The sequence below is a fragment of the Carcharodon carcharias genome, chromosome 13 (assembly GCF_017639515.1).
Source record: "Carcharodon carcharias isolate sCarCar2 chromosome 13, sCarCar2.pri, whole genome shotgun sequence".
NCBI classification, from domain to species: domain Eukaryota; kingdom Metazoa; phylum Chordata; class Chondrichthyes; order Lamniformes; family Lamnidae; genus Carcharodon; species Carcharodon carcharias.
In genome coordinates, this window is record NC_054479.1 from 134,118,802 (window position 1) to 134,140,912 (window position 22,111).

The 22,111-nt window shown below is 40.9% G+C and overlaps 1 protein-coding gene across 5 annotated transcripts in view; it reads left to right on the forward strand.

Moving 5' to 3' along the window:
* Positions 1-22,111, forward strand: part of usp6nl (USP6 N-terminal like) — a 250,985-nt gene that overhangs the window by 136,142 nt on the left and 92,732 nt on the right. For all 5 annotated transcript variants that reach the window (XM_041203381.1, XM_041203378.1, XM_041203382.1 and 2 more), the window contains 3 exons: positions 668-750; positions 3,282-3,321; positions 5,035-5,115. In XM_041203381.1, the coding sequence (XP_041059315.1) occupies positions 668-750; positions 3,282-3,321; positions 5,035-5,115 (204 nt within the window). The remainder of the gene's footprint in view (positions 1-667; positions 751-3,281; positions 3,322-5,034; positions 5,116-22,111) is intronic.

Consider the following 22,111-nt stretch of genomic DNA (forward strand, 5'->3'; position numbering starts at 1 on the left):
TCGAGACAGGCTTTTTGTTTCCAGATTTATTAATTGAATTTAAATTTCACCAGCAGCCGTGATGGGATTCAGACCTGTGTGCCCAAAGGATTAGCCTAGGCCTCTGAATTACTAGGCCGGTGACATTACCATTATGCCACTGCCTCCCCTGTTTAAAGCAGGGGTAGATGTGTGTTTTGGCAAGAGTGAGACTGTTTGGATTGTTCTAGCAAAAAAAAGGCCAAGGTACAATGATCTGAATGGCCTCTTGTACTACAAACTGCTATAGTTCCATGATACTAAGCACAATCCTGCTATTTTACCTTTGTGTCAACACTTGCATATTTCTGGCAGAGGTTACTAGCCCACAAATGGGAATTGGAAGCCTCAAAGATTTTATTTGGCAATGGGGCTGAACGAAACTGTGGCACACCATTCTTTGGCCTACCTCTGCATGCAAAATTTCAAAACAGGGACATGTGGCATTTGTGGCCCATTTATTTTTTGAACCATGAACAAACTGAAGGTGAAAAAGACCCTATTGTTCCATAGTTTTGGTACTAAATTGAATTTGGTAATAAATTAATAGATACATTTTTAGAAACAGCTGGCTTTATCATCAGCTCAAAATTGAATGCATCAAAACTAGACAGCTTTATTGATGACCATGTCTGTTCATTTATTTCAGGGACGGGAAGGAGCAAAGATTGATCCGTGGGAAGATGCAGACTTTCATATTTATAAAATCACTGATCGATTTGGCTTTCTACAGTAAGGCTCAGTATTTTTTTAGACTTGTGTTTTGAAGTTCAAGTTCTGCACCAATTTTTTTTGTAAAAAAAGGAATATATCATCAATTAAAGGATTTGATTTGATCTGGGACTTAATGTGCTTAATAGTTAATTATATTGCTCGCTAAGAGTGCTCATTTACTTGCTGATGAGGTCAAATCATGCAGCCTGAATTCTTGCTCAAATCTGAATTTATTTGCAAAAAGCCATTCTCACAAAGTTTTCACATGTTTTGAATTGAACAGGTTTCCATTCAGATTACGCATTGCAAAAACTTGCAAGTTTTTTTTTCTGAATGTGCTTTATGCATCGTGGTCAGCATCTGGGCCAGGTTCAACAAATCTTTAAGGGTAAGATGGAGACGCCCCCATCCCCCTGCAAAATGTCCTGCATTTATTTTTTTTAACTGGCCTGCCCACAACATCCCATTTCATAATCTTTATCTTTGAAAGTATAAGTTTTCTAAGCTTCTGAGTTGTGCATGATAAAAGGCCTCATTTTCTGCAAACTAGGCTATGACCTCACTGTCCTGAGCTATCCTCCTGCAACAGTTACTTTGGAATTGATAGAATACATGGCAGTAAATAAGCTTGAATGGGATTTGGATGTAAGTGGAAAACCACACTCTGCATGGCTTTTCAGAATATTGGGGACCTGTGGTTACCTTTTGAGTGGTCTGGAGCTGCTCCAAAACACAGACACAAGGACGCGCATACGCACACGCTCACCATGCACCTCATTAGAGATGTCTTGGAGGAATTTTGCAAGAAATAAGGTCTGATTTCAGGTGGCTACCCAGCTTTCAAGTTGGCACTTTTGTGTGTAAACTGGGGTAATACTTGAATAAAAGAGAATCTCTTTGATTTATCTTGCTCTTAAATGGAGAAATATGGATGCCTCAAATAATTTCTGCTGTCTATTAATAGAAGTGTTTCCAATCCATATGGACTAAAATGCATGTTTAAATAAGTTGGGATTGATGTTTCTTTACCAGTGAAATGGCACACAATGCTTTTTCTGGAAAAAAAAAACCTTTACAGCTCATAATTTTGCTGGTTTAAATACATTGCAAGGAACTGAAATGACTGACCATCATCTCTCAATTGTCTCTTCTCTGTCCTCAAATCAGTTTCCCCACAGAGGTTTTCTGCTATTGCTGCTCTTCCCTACTTAAAGTACATTATGAATATTAGTAGAAAATAAGCAGAACAAGTTATTGTGCACAAGAGAATAACAAGCTGTAGCTATGTTTTTAAAAAAAAAAGCAATATCTTACAGCAGAAAACAGGTCTTAGATCACTTCTGGCAAAATCATGTAGTTCACTATAACACAAAATCTGATGATAAAAAGCACTTGGAGAAGTAGAACATAATTGTCACCTGTACGTTTTATAAGTTGAGCAAAGAATTGACTGTGTTCTAAGGCTGCAATGCATTTCAGGGTAAGATGGCTTTGATGTGCTATTTCCTTTCTCGTGTGTTCAGATATGCTTTAATATGTGCTGTGGTTTAAATCTGTTTTCCTGTCATTTCACAATAAATAAAAATGTGGTAAAAAGATAACCGCTATCTCTGAAAACCAGGCACAGATAAAAGTGTTGAATTCACAAACAGTCGAAGATGTTGACCTTGACTTTTCCGAAGAATATTTAACTCCTTGTCTTCCAATTTTTTTCATTTGAAATTTATGCAATACACTGTATCTTTTTTTATATTCATTCATGGGATGTGGGCATCACTGGCTAGGCCAGCATTTATTGCCCATTCCCAATTGCCCTTATTCAGGGGGCATTTAAGAGTCAATCACGTTTGCTGTATGTCTGGAGTCATGTGTAGGCCAGACCAGATAAGGACAGCAGATTTATTTCCTCAAAGGACATTCATGAACCAGATGGGTTTTTAAAATAATCAGTAATGGTTTTGTGGTCATCATCAGGCTTTAATTCCAGATTTTTATTGAATTCACATTTCACCACCTACCATGGTGGGATTCGAACCCAGGCCCCCAGAGTATTACCCTGGGTCTCTGGAATATTAGTCAGGTGACAGTACCACACAATGGTATCTTTTCATTTTCTGTAGTGTTACTGACAGACCAGATTTAGTGAATGGAAATTTAAATACTACAGATTTTGGTGTTTGGCCCATTTCTGTATGTTGATAACATAATAAGTATTTCTTGAATTCTATTACATTTGAGTTGAAATGTCATAAACTTTAAATGCAATTTGATAGGCCAACTTTGCAATTAATTTTGATCAAAGTAAAGCAATGTTGTTCATGCTACCCTATTGCCAAAGTGACGTAATAAAATCAAATCACAGTAACACATTTTGTGGACTGCATAGAATCCTTGTGATGCACCTGATAGCTTAATGGATCAAGATTTTACCACTTCAATCATGGTGCTTGAATGTTAGTGCAGTTAAAAAGTGCAGATGATTTTGTTCATTGTAGTGAAAGATGTATTGCAGATATGATTATTGAAACCTCTTTTATTTTTGTAAACAGTGCTAAAGAACTACCAATGCCTGATGCAGTAGAAGAAAGAGTAAGTAAAAAAAAAATTAATTCTAATTGCTGTCCGGAGTTCCTTTTCTTGAAAAGCTGTAACCCCATTTATATGATGGACTGCAGTAATTATTTTGCTGGAAGAATTTTTTAAGATCAACGAGATAATGAAGTGACAGAGGATAGTTTAGACACTTCAGTTGACAAAATATGCCAGTTATTGAAATTTGAACAAATCTGAAATAGATGTCTAGAATTTTGCTCAGTAAATGTCTCTTCCTTGATTATATTACGTTGACAAAACAGTCACTAGACAAATGATAATTTGTTTGCAGCCATTTGAGGTGCTGCCTGGAATTTTTTTTTTTGCCACATACTGAGAAATCTGAAGAGCTTATCATTAAACTATTTTGATTGTAAGCTAGTTGACAAAATATCAGCAGTGCATAAATGGCTCAATTATCAAATTTTGTAATAGTATTTGGGCTAGTTGACAAAAATATTCGGGGAAATTCTTCTGACAAATATTCCCTTCTCCATGCAGAGCCTTCTCATTTACACAATTTTTTTGACTTGGATTCAGGCTGTAAAGTTCAGGGACTTGTAATCAACAGTTCTGAAAATTATGTATTTATACCAGTGAAATAGAAACTTCAAAACACAATAATAAAATAGTTTCATGATTTACAAGATAGTCATTTGGTAGTACAGAACTTGAATATTGGTTGAAAAAAAAGACTTTTTGTCAAAGCTTTTCATCTGGTTTGCCCTGATGAGTGCATGATGAACAGCTTTGACAAGAAGTGTCTCTTTTCAGCAATACACAAGATTTAAGAAATGATAAGCAGCAACCTGCCTGCCCCATCTCTACCACTAATTCTCCATGCCTTTCCCCTCTCCACCACTAATTCTCCATGCCTTCCCCCTCTCCTACCCTGCCCCCTAACATGGCGCTATGCACATGCAATGAGTAGTGGACACTATAGGAAAAGGTTAGCACATTTTTGGATGCACTGAAGTTTATAAAGCTGGATGCTGGCCAGGTGAAGATTGGTGTCGTCACATTTAGTGTTGACAAAGACATAGATGAGCTGCGATAGGATTAGAGTTGCGGTGAAGGTGTAGAAGTGATTGTTGAAATGCTGCCAGATTATGGGGGAAAGAAGTGGGGACACAGGTAGAATAGGAAGAGGTTAGGCTCCAATGGGTGTGCTGGGTCACAAGGTTGATGGTCATCTTACATAGGCAAACATTATACCATGGTGATTTAAGAAAAAAATACAAAGCTCATAATCTATTGTATACCTACGATTATGAAATTGGAGGTTAAAATTCACAAGGTTCTGAACTCTTCATGGAGCTTTACTGGTCGTTTTGCATAGCCAGAGATTGCAGGTGATTTGCTTGTGATTTCCCCTCCATTGACTTCATTTCAGTTTACTTTTAGATATCAATTCAGATGCTGTCCAATTTATAGTCATCCTGTATTGAGTATAGAAAAACAAAAGGTTGACTAACTTGTGAAAAATGATCTCAATTTTATTTTAGCTTGTTTGGAAGACTTGTTAATAGAATGTTATCACTTACACTGGAAATCACTTTTAAGAAATGTATGAAGCAAATAAATGTTTGTTTATTTGGTGTTGTCTGTAACATTTTGGCAGCAAACAACCTGTTTTAAAATCAGAGCGCTTCTGTCTTCTATCCCACTTTTAAATATGCATAGTAATGAATTGCTAACTTGTGATTACAGCTAAAGCAAATTGAGATTGAAAGAACGGGAAAATGGCTAAAAATGTTGAAAAGCTGGGACAAATACAAGAACGGTGAAAAGGTAAATCTGCCCTGTTGATTAGTTTCACAAATTTGTGTACAAGCTTATATAGAAATGCAATTTTCACATTTATGCTGATTGCCTTGGAACCGTTGGATATTTTATTTTAAGCAACATAAATGTTCACAAAATTTGCAAAGGTGCATGTGCACCTTTAGTTGATTTCAGGGGGTCAACTCCATATTCAAATTTCTTAATTCTTAAAGTGCTGTTGTGCTTTGCGGTAGTTTCCGTCAGAAAGTACTTATAAGATTGTATTCCCCTCGGGCAACATGGTAGTGCTGCATATTTGAACAAGTACGCTTGGAAGTCCTAAATAGGGAATTTATAATCTTAGCAATGATGTAGAGAGAGGAGCTGAAGGAAGCTGACAAGCTAGTGTGAAGATCGAAATGGCAGCCTAGGTCAGACCTCAGCTGGAATACAGCAATCCATTTTGGATAATGGTATTCCCTTTTTTGATTGCTATTATGTACCATAATAGTGACCAGCTCATGACTGCAGAATGTGTGGCCTGAGGGAGAACCTTTGCACAAAGGGAATAAGAGCTTTTTTGTCCTTTGGGGAGGAGAACAAAAAAAAATCGAAATGCAAGTTTGTACAAGAAACCATAGAAAATGTTACCACACTTGCTTCCTATTTTCTCAATTGATAAAACTGTGTGTTTCTATGATTTCATATATTGCCTCAGTTATATTGCCTACTCTGTGGCTTTTCTTGTTGCTGTTGCGTTATTTTTGTAGTGAGTACTTTCAGCTGGATGTTTCACAAACAAATGACTAGTTTGAATGGGTGTATTTCAGTTTGTATCATGAATTCAACTGCTCTGTGTGATCTTTAAACTTGAGTACATAGTTTTTGCTATGTATTTAGCACAGTTTATTTTAAAAAAAAAAATCACCTTCAGAGCAAACTTGATTTTATAGTGGAGTCACAAGGATTGAAGTTAAGCTTTGTTGGCTTGGATGGGGGAGTAAGTTGGCAGTGGTGGTGATGACATTTATGAAAGCTGGAGTGCAGTACTTGTGCAGGAACCGCTTACTATGTCCACTAAAATAAGAGTCAGGAATAGAAGTTAGTTTCTCAAGATTTTGATGAGAACGAAAATGAGGGAGCAGGAGTTTGTTCTTAAAAGGGTGAGCTTGGAGACGGTAATGGAAAGATGGGAGAGTAACTGGAAACAGGTGGGGATTTAGGGTAGACTGGGATACAGCATTGGGGGCTATATTTGGCTTTGTGGGCAAGGAAAAAATAGCAGAGGCCATTGGTTTGCTGGCTTCTCTATTTGATACAAAGAAGATTGTGACCTCCCCACATGATGGTAAAGATGAGGGAGGGGTTCAAGGAGGTGTCAAAGAAAAGGAAGCGACGTTTGTCTTTACCTTCCAGACTGAAGCTAGAATGGTGGGCAGTTATAATAGAGACCCAGTCAACTTCTATTTGTTTGTGAATATTAAAGCCATATATAGAAGACGTGCTTAAGTTTGTGACCTTCAAATTTCAGGAAGCGAAGAAGGTAACTCTTATCGGAGAACAGTAAGGGAAACAATCAGCATAGGAGTTGGTGAAAGTTTTATTAAGGAATAAAATCTCAAAGGTGGAGGTGAGAGGGTTGAGCAAATCAGACTCCGGAGGAGTATGGAGGTAGAAGCGTCACGTGACTTGCTGGTGGAAATGGAGATAGCATTGCAGAAATTATATAGCTTGGTAGGGAGCCTGTAATAAAGGTTGCATTTAGTTTTGTAAGAAACCTATAAGCCTCGGTGGTCTTATTGCTACTGAATTCAAGGCACTCATCTTGAAATTTATACAAATTGCAAAACAGTTGTGGCAGTTGTTTCAAGTTTCCCTTTGGGATTTGAGCAGCTTAGCATTTACCATCAGCTGTGCCATAACAGGAACGCAAGAAATACGAGCAAGAGGAGACCATACTGCCTGTCAAGCCTGCTCTGCTATTCAGTACAATCTTGGCGGAAATTGGGCTTTAACTCCATTTTCTCGTCTGCTCTCCATATGCTTTGGTTCCCTGCGAGACCAAAAATCTGTCTATCCTAGTCTTAAGTTTATTCAATGATGGAGCATCCACAACCCTTTGGGGTAGATTCACAACCATTTGAGTGAAGTAATTTCTCCTCATTTCAGTCCTAGATGATTGGCCACCTCATCCTGAGACTGTGCCCCAAGCTTTAGACTGAGTGGAGAAAGGTTAACCAAATATTCTGTTAAAATTGCGTGGGAAGGAAAAGCTGATCATATTTTGTGCAAAAATCCCTCTGATAGTGCAAGGTTCTGTTTTTGTGGCGATGTGAACTTCATAATATCATTGCTGGGGAAGGTTCAAATAAAATGTTCTCCAAGTGAAGTCAGGATATATTTGTGTTGATTCAACTAGAGAGGATGTAAAGCTTCATAATTAAGATATTGATTGTGAATTCAAGGTCATTTTAGCCATTGCCCATCCCCCAGAGAAATCATTCTGCCAATGACAGCAGAATATAAATTTCCAGCTTGACAATGAAGGAATTGCATTGACCTTGGTGATATGATGAACGCTGCAGCTATTAACTCCTCTAAAGGTATGCTGCATTGCATCATCTTGCCCTGAGATCTTTCAGTGTAAAGATTCACAATAGACAACATAGTGCTTGTGCTGTGAAACACTTCAAGTTGCCTAATCATGAAATTTTGACAGCATGATATGCAGCACAAATGTTCTTGTTTTTATATATTTTGCCAAATTGAAGGTTTTAACGTTAAATCAAATAGCCATGATCTAAATCTCATGAGGCACCTTTGCTTTTGTATTTGAGCAATTTTTTCTAGCAAAGTGCACTGTAATGATTAATGTTGAAGATGAATGAAAATGAAGATGCAAAAGCATAATTTTAATATGTTTGTTTCGTCATGGTTAATGTTCTATGTTAAGTATTTCTTTGTCCCTATGCACTGCCTTTAGTAGTGCATGAACCAAGGCAAAAGGTAGGCTTATTTCTGACTGGGTATATATGTCTTCCTGATGGAAGACAGTTGTGTGTTTTTCTTGACAATGGGCATTTATAATAATTGTCAGCGCAAATTATAAAAACATTTGCACTCAAAATGCCAACTGTACATAATTGTAATACCAACTGCTTTTAATCCAACACTTGAGACTGTTTCAATGTTTTGTTACTTTTACTATTGTGTGAAAGAGTAACCACGTAACCACCCCAAAAAAACTCATTCACTCATTTACAGTGAGGTAGTTTTACTAAGGTAAAGCTCCATTGGATGGACCCTGCCGTCGCTCCTCAAAACTGGATTTTTAACTAACAATCTGTTAATCCTGTTGAAAGCTCCAATTAATAAAGCATTCATTGTCTTTTGAGAGTGGGGGAGAAAATCCAGATTTCTACAACCTTTTGTTTGGATAAAGCTTTACCGATTTACAATCTGAATAACATTGGATCTAATTTTAAGATCATACCCCTTTGGTCTTGATTCCCACCTGTGAACATAATTTCTCTCTCAACCTGTTTTTTTTTTTTTTACATGTCAATATTCCTCTGCCTTTTGTTCTGAAGGGAGCGCAAGACAAATTTTACCACTTCATAATTTAACCTTCATAAATTCTGGTGAATCTGCACTGCACCCATAACAAGGTCAATATATCATGCTTGAGGTGCGGTGCCCAAAAAGGAACACACTACTCCAGATGGAATCTGAACAAAGCTCACAAATCTTGTGTGTTAGGTCCTATGTTTCTCAACTCGTACAAAACTCTTTGCACAACAAGCTTGGGAAATTCCTTTTGTGTACAGTGTAAGGGAATCAAAAAGCATCGAAATAAAATATTTTTATGACTTTAATCCACATCTTGATCACCAGGGCTCATAGTATGCAGTCATAAAAATATACCCCAGCTTTTTATGCTAACATAAAATTCAAACATGAAGCCTTTTTACATTATAGTATAATTTATCATGTTTATACACTTCAAGTGGCATTTTGTGCAAGTAACAACGATACCACTGCGTTATATGGGTGAATTATTGTGCATTGCTCATTTTTCTACTGAAATATTTTTTCTTTCAACATCATTTATTTCTAATTGACATTGAAAGGTTAAATTCATACTCTCAGCTTAATTTTTTTAATAATTTGTGCTATATGTTCTGATGAATGGCAGTTTTTGAAATTGACTTTTGCCAGTAAGCCCTGTATCATTTGACGAGAGCACTCATTGCTTGCATCTTCTACAGCATTATATAGAGCAGGTGTATTTCTTTTTTCAATTAGCTTATCTTTTTCTTTCATGTGGTTAATTTTGTTGCAGCTCTGAAAAACTTTTCGCCTCAAGGTTGCTTGTGTGTCAAGTGTTTCAGCATTTATGGCCCAGCATTCTTTTATGTTGGCCTTCATACTGCTGCATACGTTGCTCCTCACCCAAGCCAGACATACCTGCCAATGTGACATTTGACAATGCTGAGGCCTTGTGGACAAATTGTTCTTGCTTGGCCAGCTCTTCAGTGTTAGCTGCTGTAGCTAGTAGGTCAGTTTGCTTTTTAAAGTTTGAAATAAATATAACCTGAGGCTTAGTACACAAAATCATTTCCTCATGGACTGGGGAGGAGCATTGGAAATGGTTGCATGATATAATAGTTCAGCTCAAAAACCTTTCACTTTTGTGTCCTGGGTTTAGTTCAGATCCAGGGGGAAGAAATTCTCTGTCTGCTGGCTGTAAATGCCCTGTGAATTGCCTGGACAGCTGCAATCCATTCCCTTAGTGTATGGATCCACAATACAAAATTGTTCCAAATGCTAAAATTCGAAATTTCACTGGAACTTAATACATGCAATGGAGAAGTGCCAAACAAAAGAAGGCAAATAGGGCCAGACTTGGCCTGTAATTGGTTTTAGCAACACCAACAACCTATATTTACATAGTGTCTTTAGCATAATAAAACATCCAAAGGCGCTTTACAGGAGCATTATAAAACAAAGTATCGTATCTGTCAGGAAGAGATAATGTATATAATGTTATTGGAAATTATTTTTTTAAAATAGCTGTTTAGTTTGTGTATGTTAATTGGATTAAAGCCAGCTAGTCTGGGTGCTTTAATGTATACTAGTTTTGAGATGTAAACAGTAGGTAGAGAGTACATTTGCATTTTATTGAATAGAGCATTCAAGAGTGGGAGTGAAATCTTGCACCTAGCTAGGAGAGACCAAGCAATATTGATATTGATAATAAAACTGGTACCATGAAAGGAGTTCAGAGGGCCTGGTGATACAGTGAGAATTTACATTCAAATGGGAGTGATGGGTATAACAGGAATTTTGTGTGTACAGGCCAGAGGCATGTAAGATCTAAGCCTGTAAGCCTACAACAGTCTGCAAAGGAATCAAATTGAAAGGAACCTCATTTTGAGCTCAGAAGAAAGTGCTTTGCTTGGTGTCTGGTTAAGCCTATTCGTTATTGTTGCCTTAGTGGAGATTAATTTGGGAATTTGTTAAAAGCTATGACAGTAGTAATTTGTAGCCATGTATGTGTGTTTAATTGGTTGTAAATGTTTTATTTAGTTTGATATCAAAACCCTTTGAGAACAGGTGGTCTTATTCTCTGACTTTAGAGTTGCAACTCAAAACATACCAATTGAAAGTACAGGTTATGACAGTTGTTTAAAGTTTCCCTCTGGGATTTTAAATAACTCAACCATTAACAACTGCTGTATCATAACAGTATCAAATCACAAAAGGAACGGTTAGGCCAGATGACCAAAACCTTAGGCAAAGAGGCAGATTTAAAGGATAGTCTAAATGGAAGAAAGTCAAGTACAGAGACAGCAAGGTGTAGAGAAGCTTTTCCAGAGTTTTGGGCCAGGCAGCTGAAGGCACAGTCACCAATCGTGTAATGATTAAAATCTGGGAGGCTCAAGAGCCAGAATTAGAGTGCAAATATCTTAGAGAATTTAGGGACTGGAAATGATTACAAAGATGGAAAGTGCTGAGGCCATGGAGGGATTTGAAAACAAAGATGAGAATTTTAAAATCAGGATGTCGCTTGACCAGGAGCAAATGTAGGTTATCGAGTGCAGGGCTGATAAGAGAAAGGGACCTGCAGCGAGGTAAGGCACAGGCAACAGAGGAATGCATTGGAATAGTCAAGCCTTGAGGCAACAAAGGCATCAATGAAGGTTTCAGCAGCAGATGAGCTGAGTCAGGGATGAAGTTGAGTGATGTTATGGAGGTGGAAATAGGCGGCCTTAGTTGTGGCCTGAATATGCGGTCAGAAGCTTATCTCTTAGTCATGTGACATCAAGATTGTGAACAAAGTGGTTTAATCTCAGACTGTTAGGAGGGAGAGGAATTGAGTCAGTAACTAAGGAACAGAGTTCAGGATGAGGACCAAAAATCGTGGTTTCAGTCTTCCCGATATTTAATTGGACAAAATTTCTGCTAATCCAGGATGCTAACTGGATGTCAGATAAACAGTCTGATAGTTAAGCAACAGTGGAAGAGTCGACGGAGGTAGTGAGGAAGAGCTGGGTGTCATCAATGTACACGTGAAAACTAACGCTATTGTTGTCATTGAAGGGCAACATGTAGATGACAAACAGGAGGAGACCAAGGATAGAACCTTGGGGAGGAGTCGTGGAGAAACCATCGCAAGTGTTTCTCTGGCTACAATTAGATGGTTAAGAATTGTTCCACATGAGAGCAGCCCCACCCAGCTGGGTGACAGTGGATGGAGGTTGGTGAAGGGTGGTGCACTCAACTTTGCCAAAGGCTGCAGATGGGCCGAGGAGAGAACGTTTACCTTAGTTACGTTAGGATACGATTTGTGACTTTGAGAAGAGCTATTTCAGGACTCTGGCAGGGGTAAGAACCAATTAGAGGGATTCAAGCATGTTGTTCCAGGAAAGATGGGAACAGATTTGGGAGGTACCGACATCTTCGAGGTCTTTGGAGAAGAAAGGGAGGTTGGAAACAGGATGGTAGTTTGCAAGGTGGGGTCAAGAGTTTGGTTTTTGAGGAGAGGGGTGATGTTGGTAGATTTAAAGGAAAGAGGGATGACATTATTATCGACCAGCATGAGGATCAGGAGAAGTTAGTGGTCAGCTGTTTAGTGGGAAGAGGATCGAGGGATCGCAAGGTGGGTCTTATGTACAAAATGAACTCAAGTTGGGCGAAGCTTTGGGATTAGGTATGCTGTCCCTTTTCAGTTATAAATATACAAATAGTTAATATTATAAAAGTAATTTTCATGGAGATCAGGTTTAAAACTGATGAAATAATAATAAGGAAGAAATGCACTGTATTTGGATAGATACTTATTTTACATTTTACAAAGAAGTCCTCGAGTCAGTGATTACAATGGATCTTCATTAGAGTTTAGTTTAGTCAGAGCAGACAAATTTAATAAACTTGACTTGCCCATGATGCTGGGAACAAACCGAGTCCAGAAAATATAAGCAGACCATTTTCTTAAGTTGAATTGACTAAATAATCAGATTTATACTAAATCGAATCTGTCATGGACAGTAGTTGCAAACTCTATGCAACGTTACAGCTTCCTTAATGGTGTATTCATATAACAAACCCTTAGATGACCTAGTGATTGGAGGCAGTGACAGTTGTACTAACCTTTATTACAAACCAAAAGGCTGCAAAGTTCAATTCTCGATGGATGCTGACTTAGCTGATCCCAGCGAAGGCAGCAGGTGGAATGCTGCAGTTGCCTTCAGACCAGAGTAGATGCGGCGCTGAGATGGTGGGAGGGGAGACCCTTGGAATATCACTCAAGTGTTTGAATGTGTAATTATTCACGATTCCTGATGGAAATACTTTGTGAACTTTGATAATATTATTTGCTGGCATCCATGAATCTATATTGCACAAGAAATTCTCCTTTTTGGGTAGGAGCAGAAAATTGGCCCAAGATAAAATACATGACAATATGAAGCAAAGTTGCCCAGCAATTCAGACCAGCTGTATTTGTCATTTTGATCTGACTGGATCCGTATCATCTTTCCGCTACATTTTTGAATCTTTTAGTTTGTGTTACAATTCTTGAGCTCTGATTGTCTAAGGGAAAAATATGAATTCCCACTTTTTTCTATTTATTTGTTCACAGGATGTGGGCATCACTGGCTAGGCCAGCATTTATTGCCCATCCCTAATTGCCCTTGAGAAGGTGGTTGGGAGCCGCCACCTTGAACCGCTGCAGTCCATATGTTGTCGGAATGTCCACAGTACTCTGAGCAAGAGAGTTCCAGGATTTTGACCCAGCGACAGTGAAGGAATGGTGACCTAGTTCCAAAACAGTGTGGCTTGGAGGGGAACTTGCTGGTCTTGATGTTCCCTTGTGTCTGCTGCCCTTGTTCTTGTAGGTGGTAGAGCTTGCGGGTTTGGCAGGTGTAATCGAATGAGCCTTGGTGAGCTGCTGTAGTGCATTTTGTAGATGGCGCACTTTGCTACCACTGTTCATCGATGCTGAAAGGAGTGAATGTTTGTGCAAGGGGTGCCTGGATGGTGTCAAGCTTCGAGTGTTGTTGGGGCTGCACCCATCCAGGGGAGTGGAGAGTATTCCATCATGTTCCTGAATTGCACCTTGTAGATAGTGGACAAGCTTTGGGGAGGCAGGAGGTGAGTTACTCGCTGTAGGATTCCTAGCTCCTGACCTGCTCTTGCAGCCACATAATTTATGTGGCTAGTCCAGTTCAGTTTCTGGTCAATGGTAACCCACAGGGTGGTGTTAGTAGGGGATTCAACGATTAGTAATGCCATTGAATGTCAAGGGCCGATGGTTAGATCTTCTCTTGTTGGTGATGATCATTGCCTGATGCTTATGTGGTGCAGATGTTACTCGCCACTTGTCAGCCCAAGTATGGATATTGTCAAGGTCTTGCTGCATTTGAGCAAGGGCTGCTTCAGTGTTTGAAGAGTTGCGAATAATGCTGAACATTGTGTAATCATCAGCAAACATCCCCACTTCTGACCTAATGATGGAAGGAAGGTCATGGATGAAGTAGCTGAAGATGGTTGGGCCTAGGACACTACCCTGAGGAACTCCCGCAGTGTTGTCCTAAGATGATTGACCTCGAACAACCGCAACCATCTTTCTTTGCGCTAGGTATGACTCCCACCAGCGGAGAGTTTTCCCCTTGATTCCCATTTATTCCAGTTTTGTGAGGGCTCCTTGATGCCATACTCAGTCAAATGCTGCCTTGATGTCAAGGGCAGTCACTCTCACCTCACCTCTGGAGTTCAGTTCTTTTGTCTATGTTTGAAACAAGACTGTAATGAGGTCAGAAGCTGAGTAACCTTGGCATAACCCAAACTGAGCATGAGTGAGCAGGTTATTGCTAAGCAAGAGGTGCTTGATACCACCGTTGATGAACCCTTCTATTACTTATGATTGAGTGTAGACTGATGTGGCGGTAATTGGCTGGGTTGTATTTGCCCTGTTTCTTGTGTACGTGACATATATGGGCAAGTTCCCACATTGCTGGCTAGATGCCAGTGTTGTAGTTAAACTGGAACAGCTTGGCTAGGGGAACTGTAAGTTCTGGAGCACAAGTCTTCAGCACTATTGCTGGAATATTGCCAAGGCCCATAACCTTTGCAGTATCCAGTGCCCTCAGCCGTTCCTTTGAGTGAATCGAGTTGGCTGAAGAGTGACATCTGTGATGCTGGGGACTTGGAGGAGGCCGAGATGGATCACCCATTTAGCACTTCTGGCTGAAGATTGTAACGAATGCTTCAGCCTTAACTTTTGCACTGATGTGCTGGGCATCATTGAAGATGGGGAGATTTGTGGAGCCTTCTCCAGTGATTTGTTTAATTGCCCACCACCATTCACAAATTGATCTGGCAGGACTGCAGAGCTTAGATCTGATCTGTTGGTTGTAGAATCATTTGGTTCTGTCTATCACTTGCCGCTTATGTTGTTTGGCATGCAAGTAGTCCTGTGTTATAGCTTCACCTCATTTTTAGGTATGCCTGGTGCTGCTTCTAGCATGCCCTCCTGCACTCTTCTTTGAACCGGGGTTGATCCCCTGGCCTGGTGGTAATGGTACAGTGGGGGGATATGCTGGGCCATGAGGTTACACATTGTGGTTGAGTACAATGCTGCTGCTGATGCCCCATAATGCCTCGTGGATGCCCGGTCTTGACTTGCTAGATTTGTTCGAAATCTATCCCATTTACCACAGTGGTAGTGCCACTAAGCTCAGTGGAGGGCTACCTCAATGTGAAGGCAGGACTTCATTTCCGTAACGACTTTGCGCTGGTTGCCCCTACTGATACTATCATAGACAGATGCACCAGCGGCAGGCAGGTTGGTGAGGATGAGTTGAAGTACGTTATTCCATCTTTTTGGTTCCCTCACCACCTGCTGCAGACCCATTCTACCAGCTATCCTTTAGGACTCAGTCAGCTCGTTCAGTGGTGGCGCTATCAGACCCGTTATGGTGATGGACATTGAAGTTCCCCACCCAGAGTACTTTCTATGTCCTTGCCGCCCTCAGTGCTTCCTCCAGGTGGTATTCAACATTGAGGAGTACTGATTCATCAGCTGAGGGGGGTGGGGGGGCAGTATGTTGGTAATCAGCAGGAGGTTTCTTTACCTGTGTTTGAGCTGATGCCATGTGGCTTCATGGGATCTGGACTGGATGTTGAGAACTCCGAGGGCAGCTCCCTGCCGAGTGCATACCACTGTGCCACCACCTCTGCTTGGTCTCTCCTGCCAGTGGGACAGGACCTGGAGAGGGATGGTGGTGTTTGGGATATGACCTTTTAAGCTATTATTTGGTGAGAGTGACTGTGTCAAGGTGTTGCTTGACTAGTCTGAGACAGCTCTCCCAATTTTGGCACAAGCCCCCAGATGTTACTAAGGAGGACTTGCAGGAACGACAGGGCTGGATTTTTTATTAAGATAAAAGCAAAATTGTAATGGTTCCTTGATCCCTCTCTCAAATTCTGGTGATAGACTGTCCACCAATATTCGTTACAAGGCTAACAACTCCCGCAGCTACCTCAACTACAGCTCCTCACACCCTGCTTCCTGTAAGGACTCCATCCCATTCTCTCAGTTCCTTCACATCCGTCGCATCTGTTCCGATGATCCCACTTTCCAAAACAGTTCCTCTGACATGTCTTCCTTCTTCCTTAACCAAGGTTTTCCACCCACAGTGGTTGACAGGGCCCTCGGCCATGTCTGTTCCATCTCCTGCGCATCCACCCTCACACCTTCCTCACCATCCCAGAACCATGATAGAGTCCCTCTTGTCCTCACTTATTACCCCACCAGCCTCTGCGTTCAAAGGATCATCCTCTGCCATTTCCGCCAACCCCAGCATGATGCCACCACCAAACACATCTTCCCTTCACCCCCCCCCCCCCCCCCCCCCCCCCCCCCGGCGGCATTCCGCAGGGATCGTTCCCTCTGGGACACCCTGGTCCACTCCTCTATCACCCCCTACACCTCAGCCCCCTCCCACAGCACCTTCCCATGCAACCGCAGAAGGTGCAACACCTGCCCCTTTACTCTCCCCCCCCCCCACCCCAATCACCATCCTAGGGCCCAAACACTCCTTTCAGGTGAATCAGCACTTGACTTGCACTTCCCTCAATTTAGTTTACTGCATTCGCTGCTCCCACTACGGTCTCCTCTACATTGGAGAGACCAAACGCAGACTGGGTGACCGCTTTGCAGAACACCTTCGGTCTGTCCGCAAGCATGACCCAGACCTCCCTGTCGCTTGCCATTTCAACACACCACCCTGCTGTCATGCCCACATGTCCGTCCTTGGCTTGCTGCATTGTTCCAGTGAAGCTCAATGCAAACTGGAGGAACAGCACCTCATCTTCCGATTAGGCACTTTGCAGCCTTCAGGACTGAATATTGAGTTCAACAACTTCAGACCATGAACTCTCTTCTCCATCCCCACCCCCTTTCCTATCCCCCCTTTTCCAATAATTTATAATTTAAAAACAAAAATTTTTTAATATGTTCTTTTCCCACCTATTTCTATTATTTTAAAATTGATTTCCATCCATTGTTTCATCTCCACCTTTTTGCCTGTTTTGATCACTTCTCCCCACCCCGGCTATCTGTCACTTGCCTGTCCTGCTTTCTACCCTTAATGTCACCATTAGCACATTCTTTAGCTATTATCACCACCATGAACACCCCTTTTTCCTTTTGTCTATGACATCTTTGGCAATCTCTTCTTTGCCTCCACCTGTCATTGGCCCTCTATCCAGCTCTACCTTTTCCACCCCCCTCAACCAGATTTTCTTTCACCTCTTTTCTCTTTGTCCTTAGTTCTGATGAAGAGTCATACGGACTCGAAACGTTAACTATGTTCCTCTCTGCAGATGCTGTCAGACCTGCTGAGTTTTTCCAGATATTTTTGTTTTTTGTTCTGGATTTGCCATTGTTATTTTTGGTATCTAGGTCGATGCCTGGTGGTCTGTCCGGATTCATTCCTTTTTAATGACTTTTTAGTGGCTTGATGCAACTGAGCGGCTTGCTAGGGCATTTCAGAGGGCATTTAAGAGTTGACCACATTATTGCGGATCTGGAGTCACGTGTAGGCCAGACCAGGTGAGGACAGCTGATTTCCTCCACTAAAGGACATTACTGAACCAGATGGGTTTTTATGACAGTCGACAATGTTTGCATGGTCATCATTAGACTTATGATTTCAGATTTTTATTGATGGGATTTGAACCCGTGTCCCCAGAGCATTACCCTAGGTTTCTAGATTACCAGTTAAGTGACAATGTCAATACGCCACTGCCTCCCCCAATATCAAGAAATTGCTGAAGGCACCGGTTACAGCAAAGGCTATGGGCCCTGATGACATTTTGGCACAAGTACTAACGACTTGTGCCCAGAAGTTGCTGCGCCCCAGCAAGCTGTTCCATTACAGCTGCAACACTGGCATCTAGTCGGCAACATGGAAAATTGTCTGGTTATGTCCTGTACACACGAAGCGGAGAAGCTGAATCTGGCTAATTACCGTACAATTACCAATCTGTCTACTCTCGATCATCAGTAAAGCGATGGACAATATCCAAGCTTGGGCTGACAAGTGGCAAGCAATGTTTGCGCCACACAAGTGCCAGGCAATGACTCTCTCCAACATGAGAGAATTTAACCATTGCCCCATGACGTTCAATGGCATTACCATCGCTGAATCCCCCACTAGCAACATCCTGGGAGTTACCATTGACCAGAAACTGAACTGGACTAGCCATATAAATACTGTGACTCGAAGCACAGGCATGAGGCTAGGAATCGTGTGGTGAGGAGCTCACCACCTGACTCCCCAAAACCTGTCCACCATTTCCATGGCACAATTCAGGAGCATGATGGAAAACTCTCCACTTGCTTGGACGAGTGCAACTCCCTCAACACTAGAAGCTTGACACCATCCAGGGCAAAGCAGCTCACTTGATTGGCACCCCATCAACAAATATTCACTCCCTCCACCACCGACGCACACTGCCAGCAGTGTGTACCATCTACAAGATGCACTGCAGGAACTCACTAAGGCTCCTTCAACAGCACCCTTTAAACTCACGACCTCTACGACCTAGAAGGACAAGGGCAGCAGACACATGGGAATACCACCATCTTCAAGTTCCCCTCCAAGCCACTCACCATCCTGACTTGGAAATATATTGCTGTTCCTTCACTGTCACTGGGTCAAAACCCTGGAACTCCCTCCCTAATAGCACTGTGGGTGTACCTACACCGAATGGACTGCAGCATTTCAAGAAGACAGCTCACCACCACCACCTCAAGGGCAATTAGGGATGGGCAATAAATGCTGGCCCAGGCAGCGACTCCCATATCCCATGAATGAATAATAAAAAGTTACAACTTCAACCAGTAGAAAGTTTTCCCCCGATTCCCATTAGCTTTAATTTTGTTAGGGCTCCTTCATGTCACATTTGGTCAAATATTGCCTTGTTGCCAAGGGCAGTCACCCTTGGCTCACCTCTGGAATTGAGCTCTCCTGTGCTTGTTTATACCAAGGTTATAATGAAGTCTGGAGCTGAATGCCCCGGTGGAACCCAAACCGAGTGTTAGTGAGAAATCAGCTTAATCATACATAAAAAATAAATAAGACACAATGTTTTGCTGCACTGAGCCTTTCATGGGATTGAAAATTAAATTGTACTGCACAATATATGTCAAATTTAGTTTTCATTGAATATTAAATGTGGAGCAAAATTGTTCAGTTCAGTTCTGCACTCAGGTTTTTTAAGCCTAGCAATAACTATTTTTAGCTGGAATCGAATGAGTAATATTTTTCAAGACACGTAATTTCAAACTTTTGGGATTACGTGGCAAAATTTATGTGTACCTTCCATTTAATTTTCACAAAATCGAAAAGTAACTTTGTAACTGCTTTAACAGCAAAATGTCAGTTGCTCGGGAATTTCCAGTTACTTGGTAGGCTTCTTTACTGAAGGGAAAACTGTTTTGAGCATGGGGGAGAGTAGCAAGTTTCATGTGTACACAAATTTTACAGTTTCAGTTCTTTTTTTGTTTCCTTGGCAAAAGTCACTTGCTAGCTTTGCCCTCTGTATTCCTGGTTGTAGAGATGTGCTTTGTTTAACTGTTTCCATTTTCAGTGTTGTCATCTTCTCTAATTGACTTTTTGCTATGTATCATTCAATAAATAGTATTTCAAGAATTCAAATTTCAGTAGGCTCTAGTGTCTAGCCAGAATGCAAGACCCATCAGAGGAAAGCATTATTAAGGTATATTGGAATGGTATATTTCTAAGATCTAAAAACTGATCAGCAAACCAGGAATTCTTGTTGACAAATGAACAAAAAGAGCATTTTTAAAAATTTAAGCCAACTATTTTATCATTTGAATCACATCTTTATGTGCATGTAATTACATTTGAAATATTAAGGAAATATTTTTCACAAGTTTAACAACACAACTTGCTCGTTCAGTATGTCAGCACAAGACACATATTTCATTAAGATTCAACTCATTATAAAAGATGAAATAAATTATAAATTGTTTGTTGGTAAATTGTTTTAAAGGATTGCACTATCAGTTTTCACTGGTAAATAACTCCTGAATTTTGACTCTTCAGAGCATTTAAAGAAAAAAGTTTGTTCAAGCCAATTAGTAGGATATGTTGCCACAACATGGGTGGGACTGATAACTTCCTGCATAGTTTGTAATGACTGCAAATAACAAACTTTGAGCATTTCACTTTGGTTTAAAGCTGTCAGTCTAGCATATGTCTCTCTTTTTGTTTGTTTTCTTAAAATGTTGATAGCTACTTTGTCATTTCAAAATGCTTTACTGCAAAGTAAAATTAACATCCAACTTATTAAGTCGGGCAATGAAACAGGAGTAAAGATAACCTTCCAATTGAAGAGAGAAAACCACATGAAGGCAGCAATATGTCAGAATTTACAGACACAATGTCCCATATGTGTGCTGATACTCGGCTCCATGCATAACTTGTACATTTGTGAAATACCATCTATAAGATGTTTCTTTGGGAAAATCGAGCCCAGGGGGTCACCCATCGGCAATCAGAGTATAAACATAGGCTCTGAAAACGGCCAGTTTCCCGAAAGACAAGTAAAGTAAGATCAATAAAACTAACTGTTGTTTGGAAGTGAAATAGTAGAATATAAGCTGATGCGAAGGGGATGAAGTTCCTGAAATTTTCTGTTCTAGAAACAGTGGGTCGATTAGTTGGATTCTGTTTTTTGCTGGGTGATGAGCAATCAAGTAACACATTTCAAAATGCAGGGGATCGCAGCAGATTCCCAACAGGCAAAGAAGTGCATTGAAACGTATGCTGTTTGAGAAAATATTCATCACAACTTCACATTCTGGTCAAACCATGGTACAGGCCCTGAAAACATTGCAAAGGCATCTGACACAGGGGCAGATGCTGGAAATCTGAAATAAAAACACAAACCTGAAAATATTCAGCAGGTCAGGCAATATCTATGGAGAGAGAAACAGTTAATGTTGCACGTCAAAACTTTTCTTCAGAACTGCAAAATGTTAGACAAGTAACTGGTTTCAAGAAGGTGAAATGGGGGAGAGTGGAGAAAGAACAAAAAGGAAGGTCAGTGGCATGGGTGAAAGACAGGAGAGATTAAAGGATGAAAGAACTTGTACAGGGCCCAAGTGGGTGGTAATGGGCCTGGCAAAGAAACAAAAATTGTGTCCAGATGAGGTATGAATGGCAGAATGATGAAAGGCTGCCATCCGAAAGCAAACACAGAAAAAACAAGACTAAGACCGAAACATGCAAAGAAAATTAAACAAAATGGGGTCAGAGATTACAGTCTGAAGTTGTTAAACACAATGTTGAGTCTGGATGGCTGTAAAGTGGCCAGTTGAAAGATGAGGTACTGTTCCTCAAGCTTGTGTTGCGCCTCATTGGAACACTCACTGCAGTCGGCCAAGGACAGAGAAGTCAGTGTGAGAGCAAGGCGGAGAATTAAAATGGCGGCCTTTTGGAAGTCAGAGGTGAAATCCTTAGTTGAGGAAAAAAAATGTGTCAGAAGCATTGGTATGGAAAGTTGCATCATCAGAACAGATGTAATGGAGAAGGAGGAAACAGGAAGAATACAGTGGAGTGCTGTAGGGAGCAAGGTGTGATAGTATTTTATGGGATCATCCTGTAATTTTGCTACTTGTCCCATGAACACTGGTTGGCTCTCCGGAATGCTTCGTCCTGTGTTTGTTGAGCAGCAACCGGAAGATGGCTGTCAAGTCTCCTTTTCCTGCTGTCCTTCTATTATTATTGCCTACGCATGCACATTGTGCTCCTGCACAGGCACTGAAGTCAGCCCACTCAGCTACAGCTGAGGTCTGGAGGACTGGAGCCAGTGCTCTGAAAGAAAGCTAAGCTGCCAAAGTTTGCAGGGTTCAGTAGTTGAGGTGGGGATGTGGGGATGAGAGTGGTGGAGTCAGAGTCTCGCCAGGCTGCTGGGCTAACCTGGC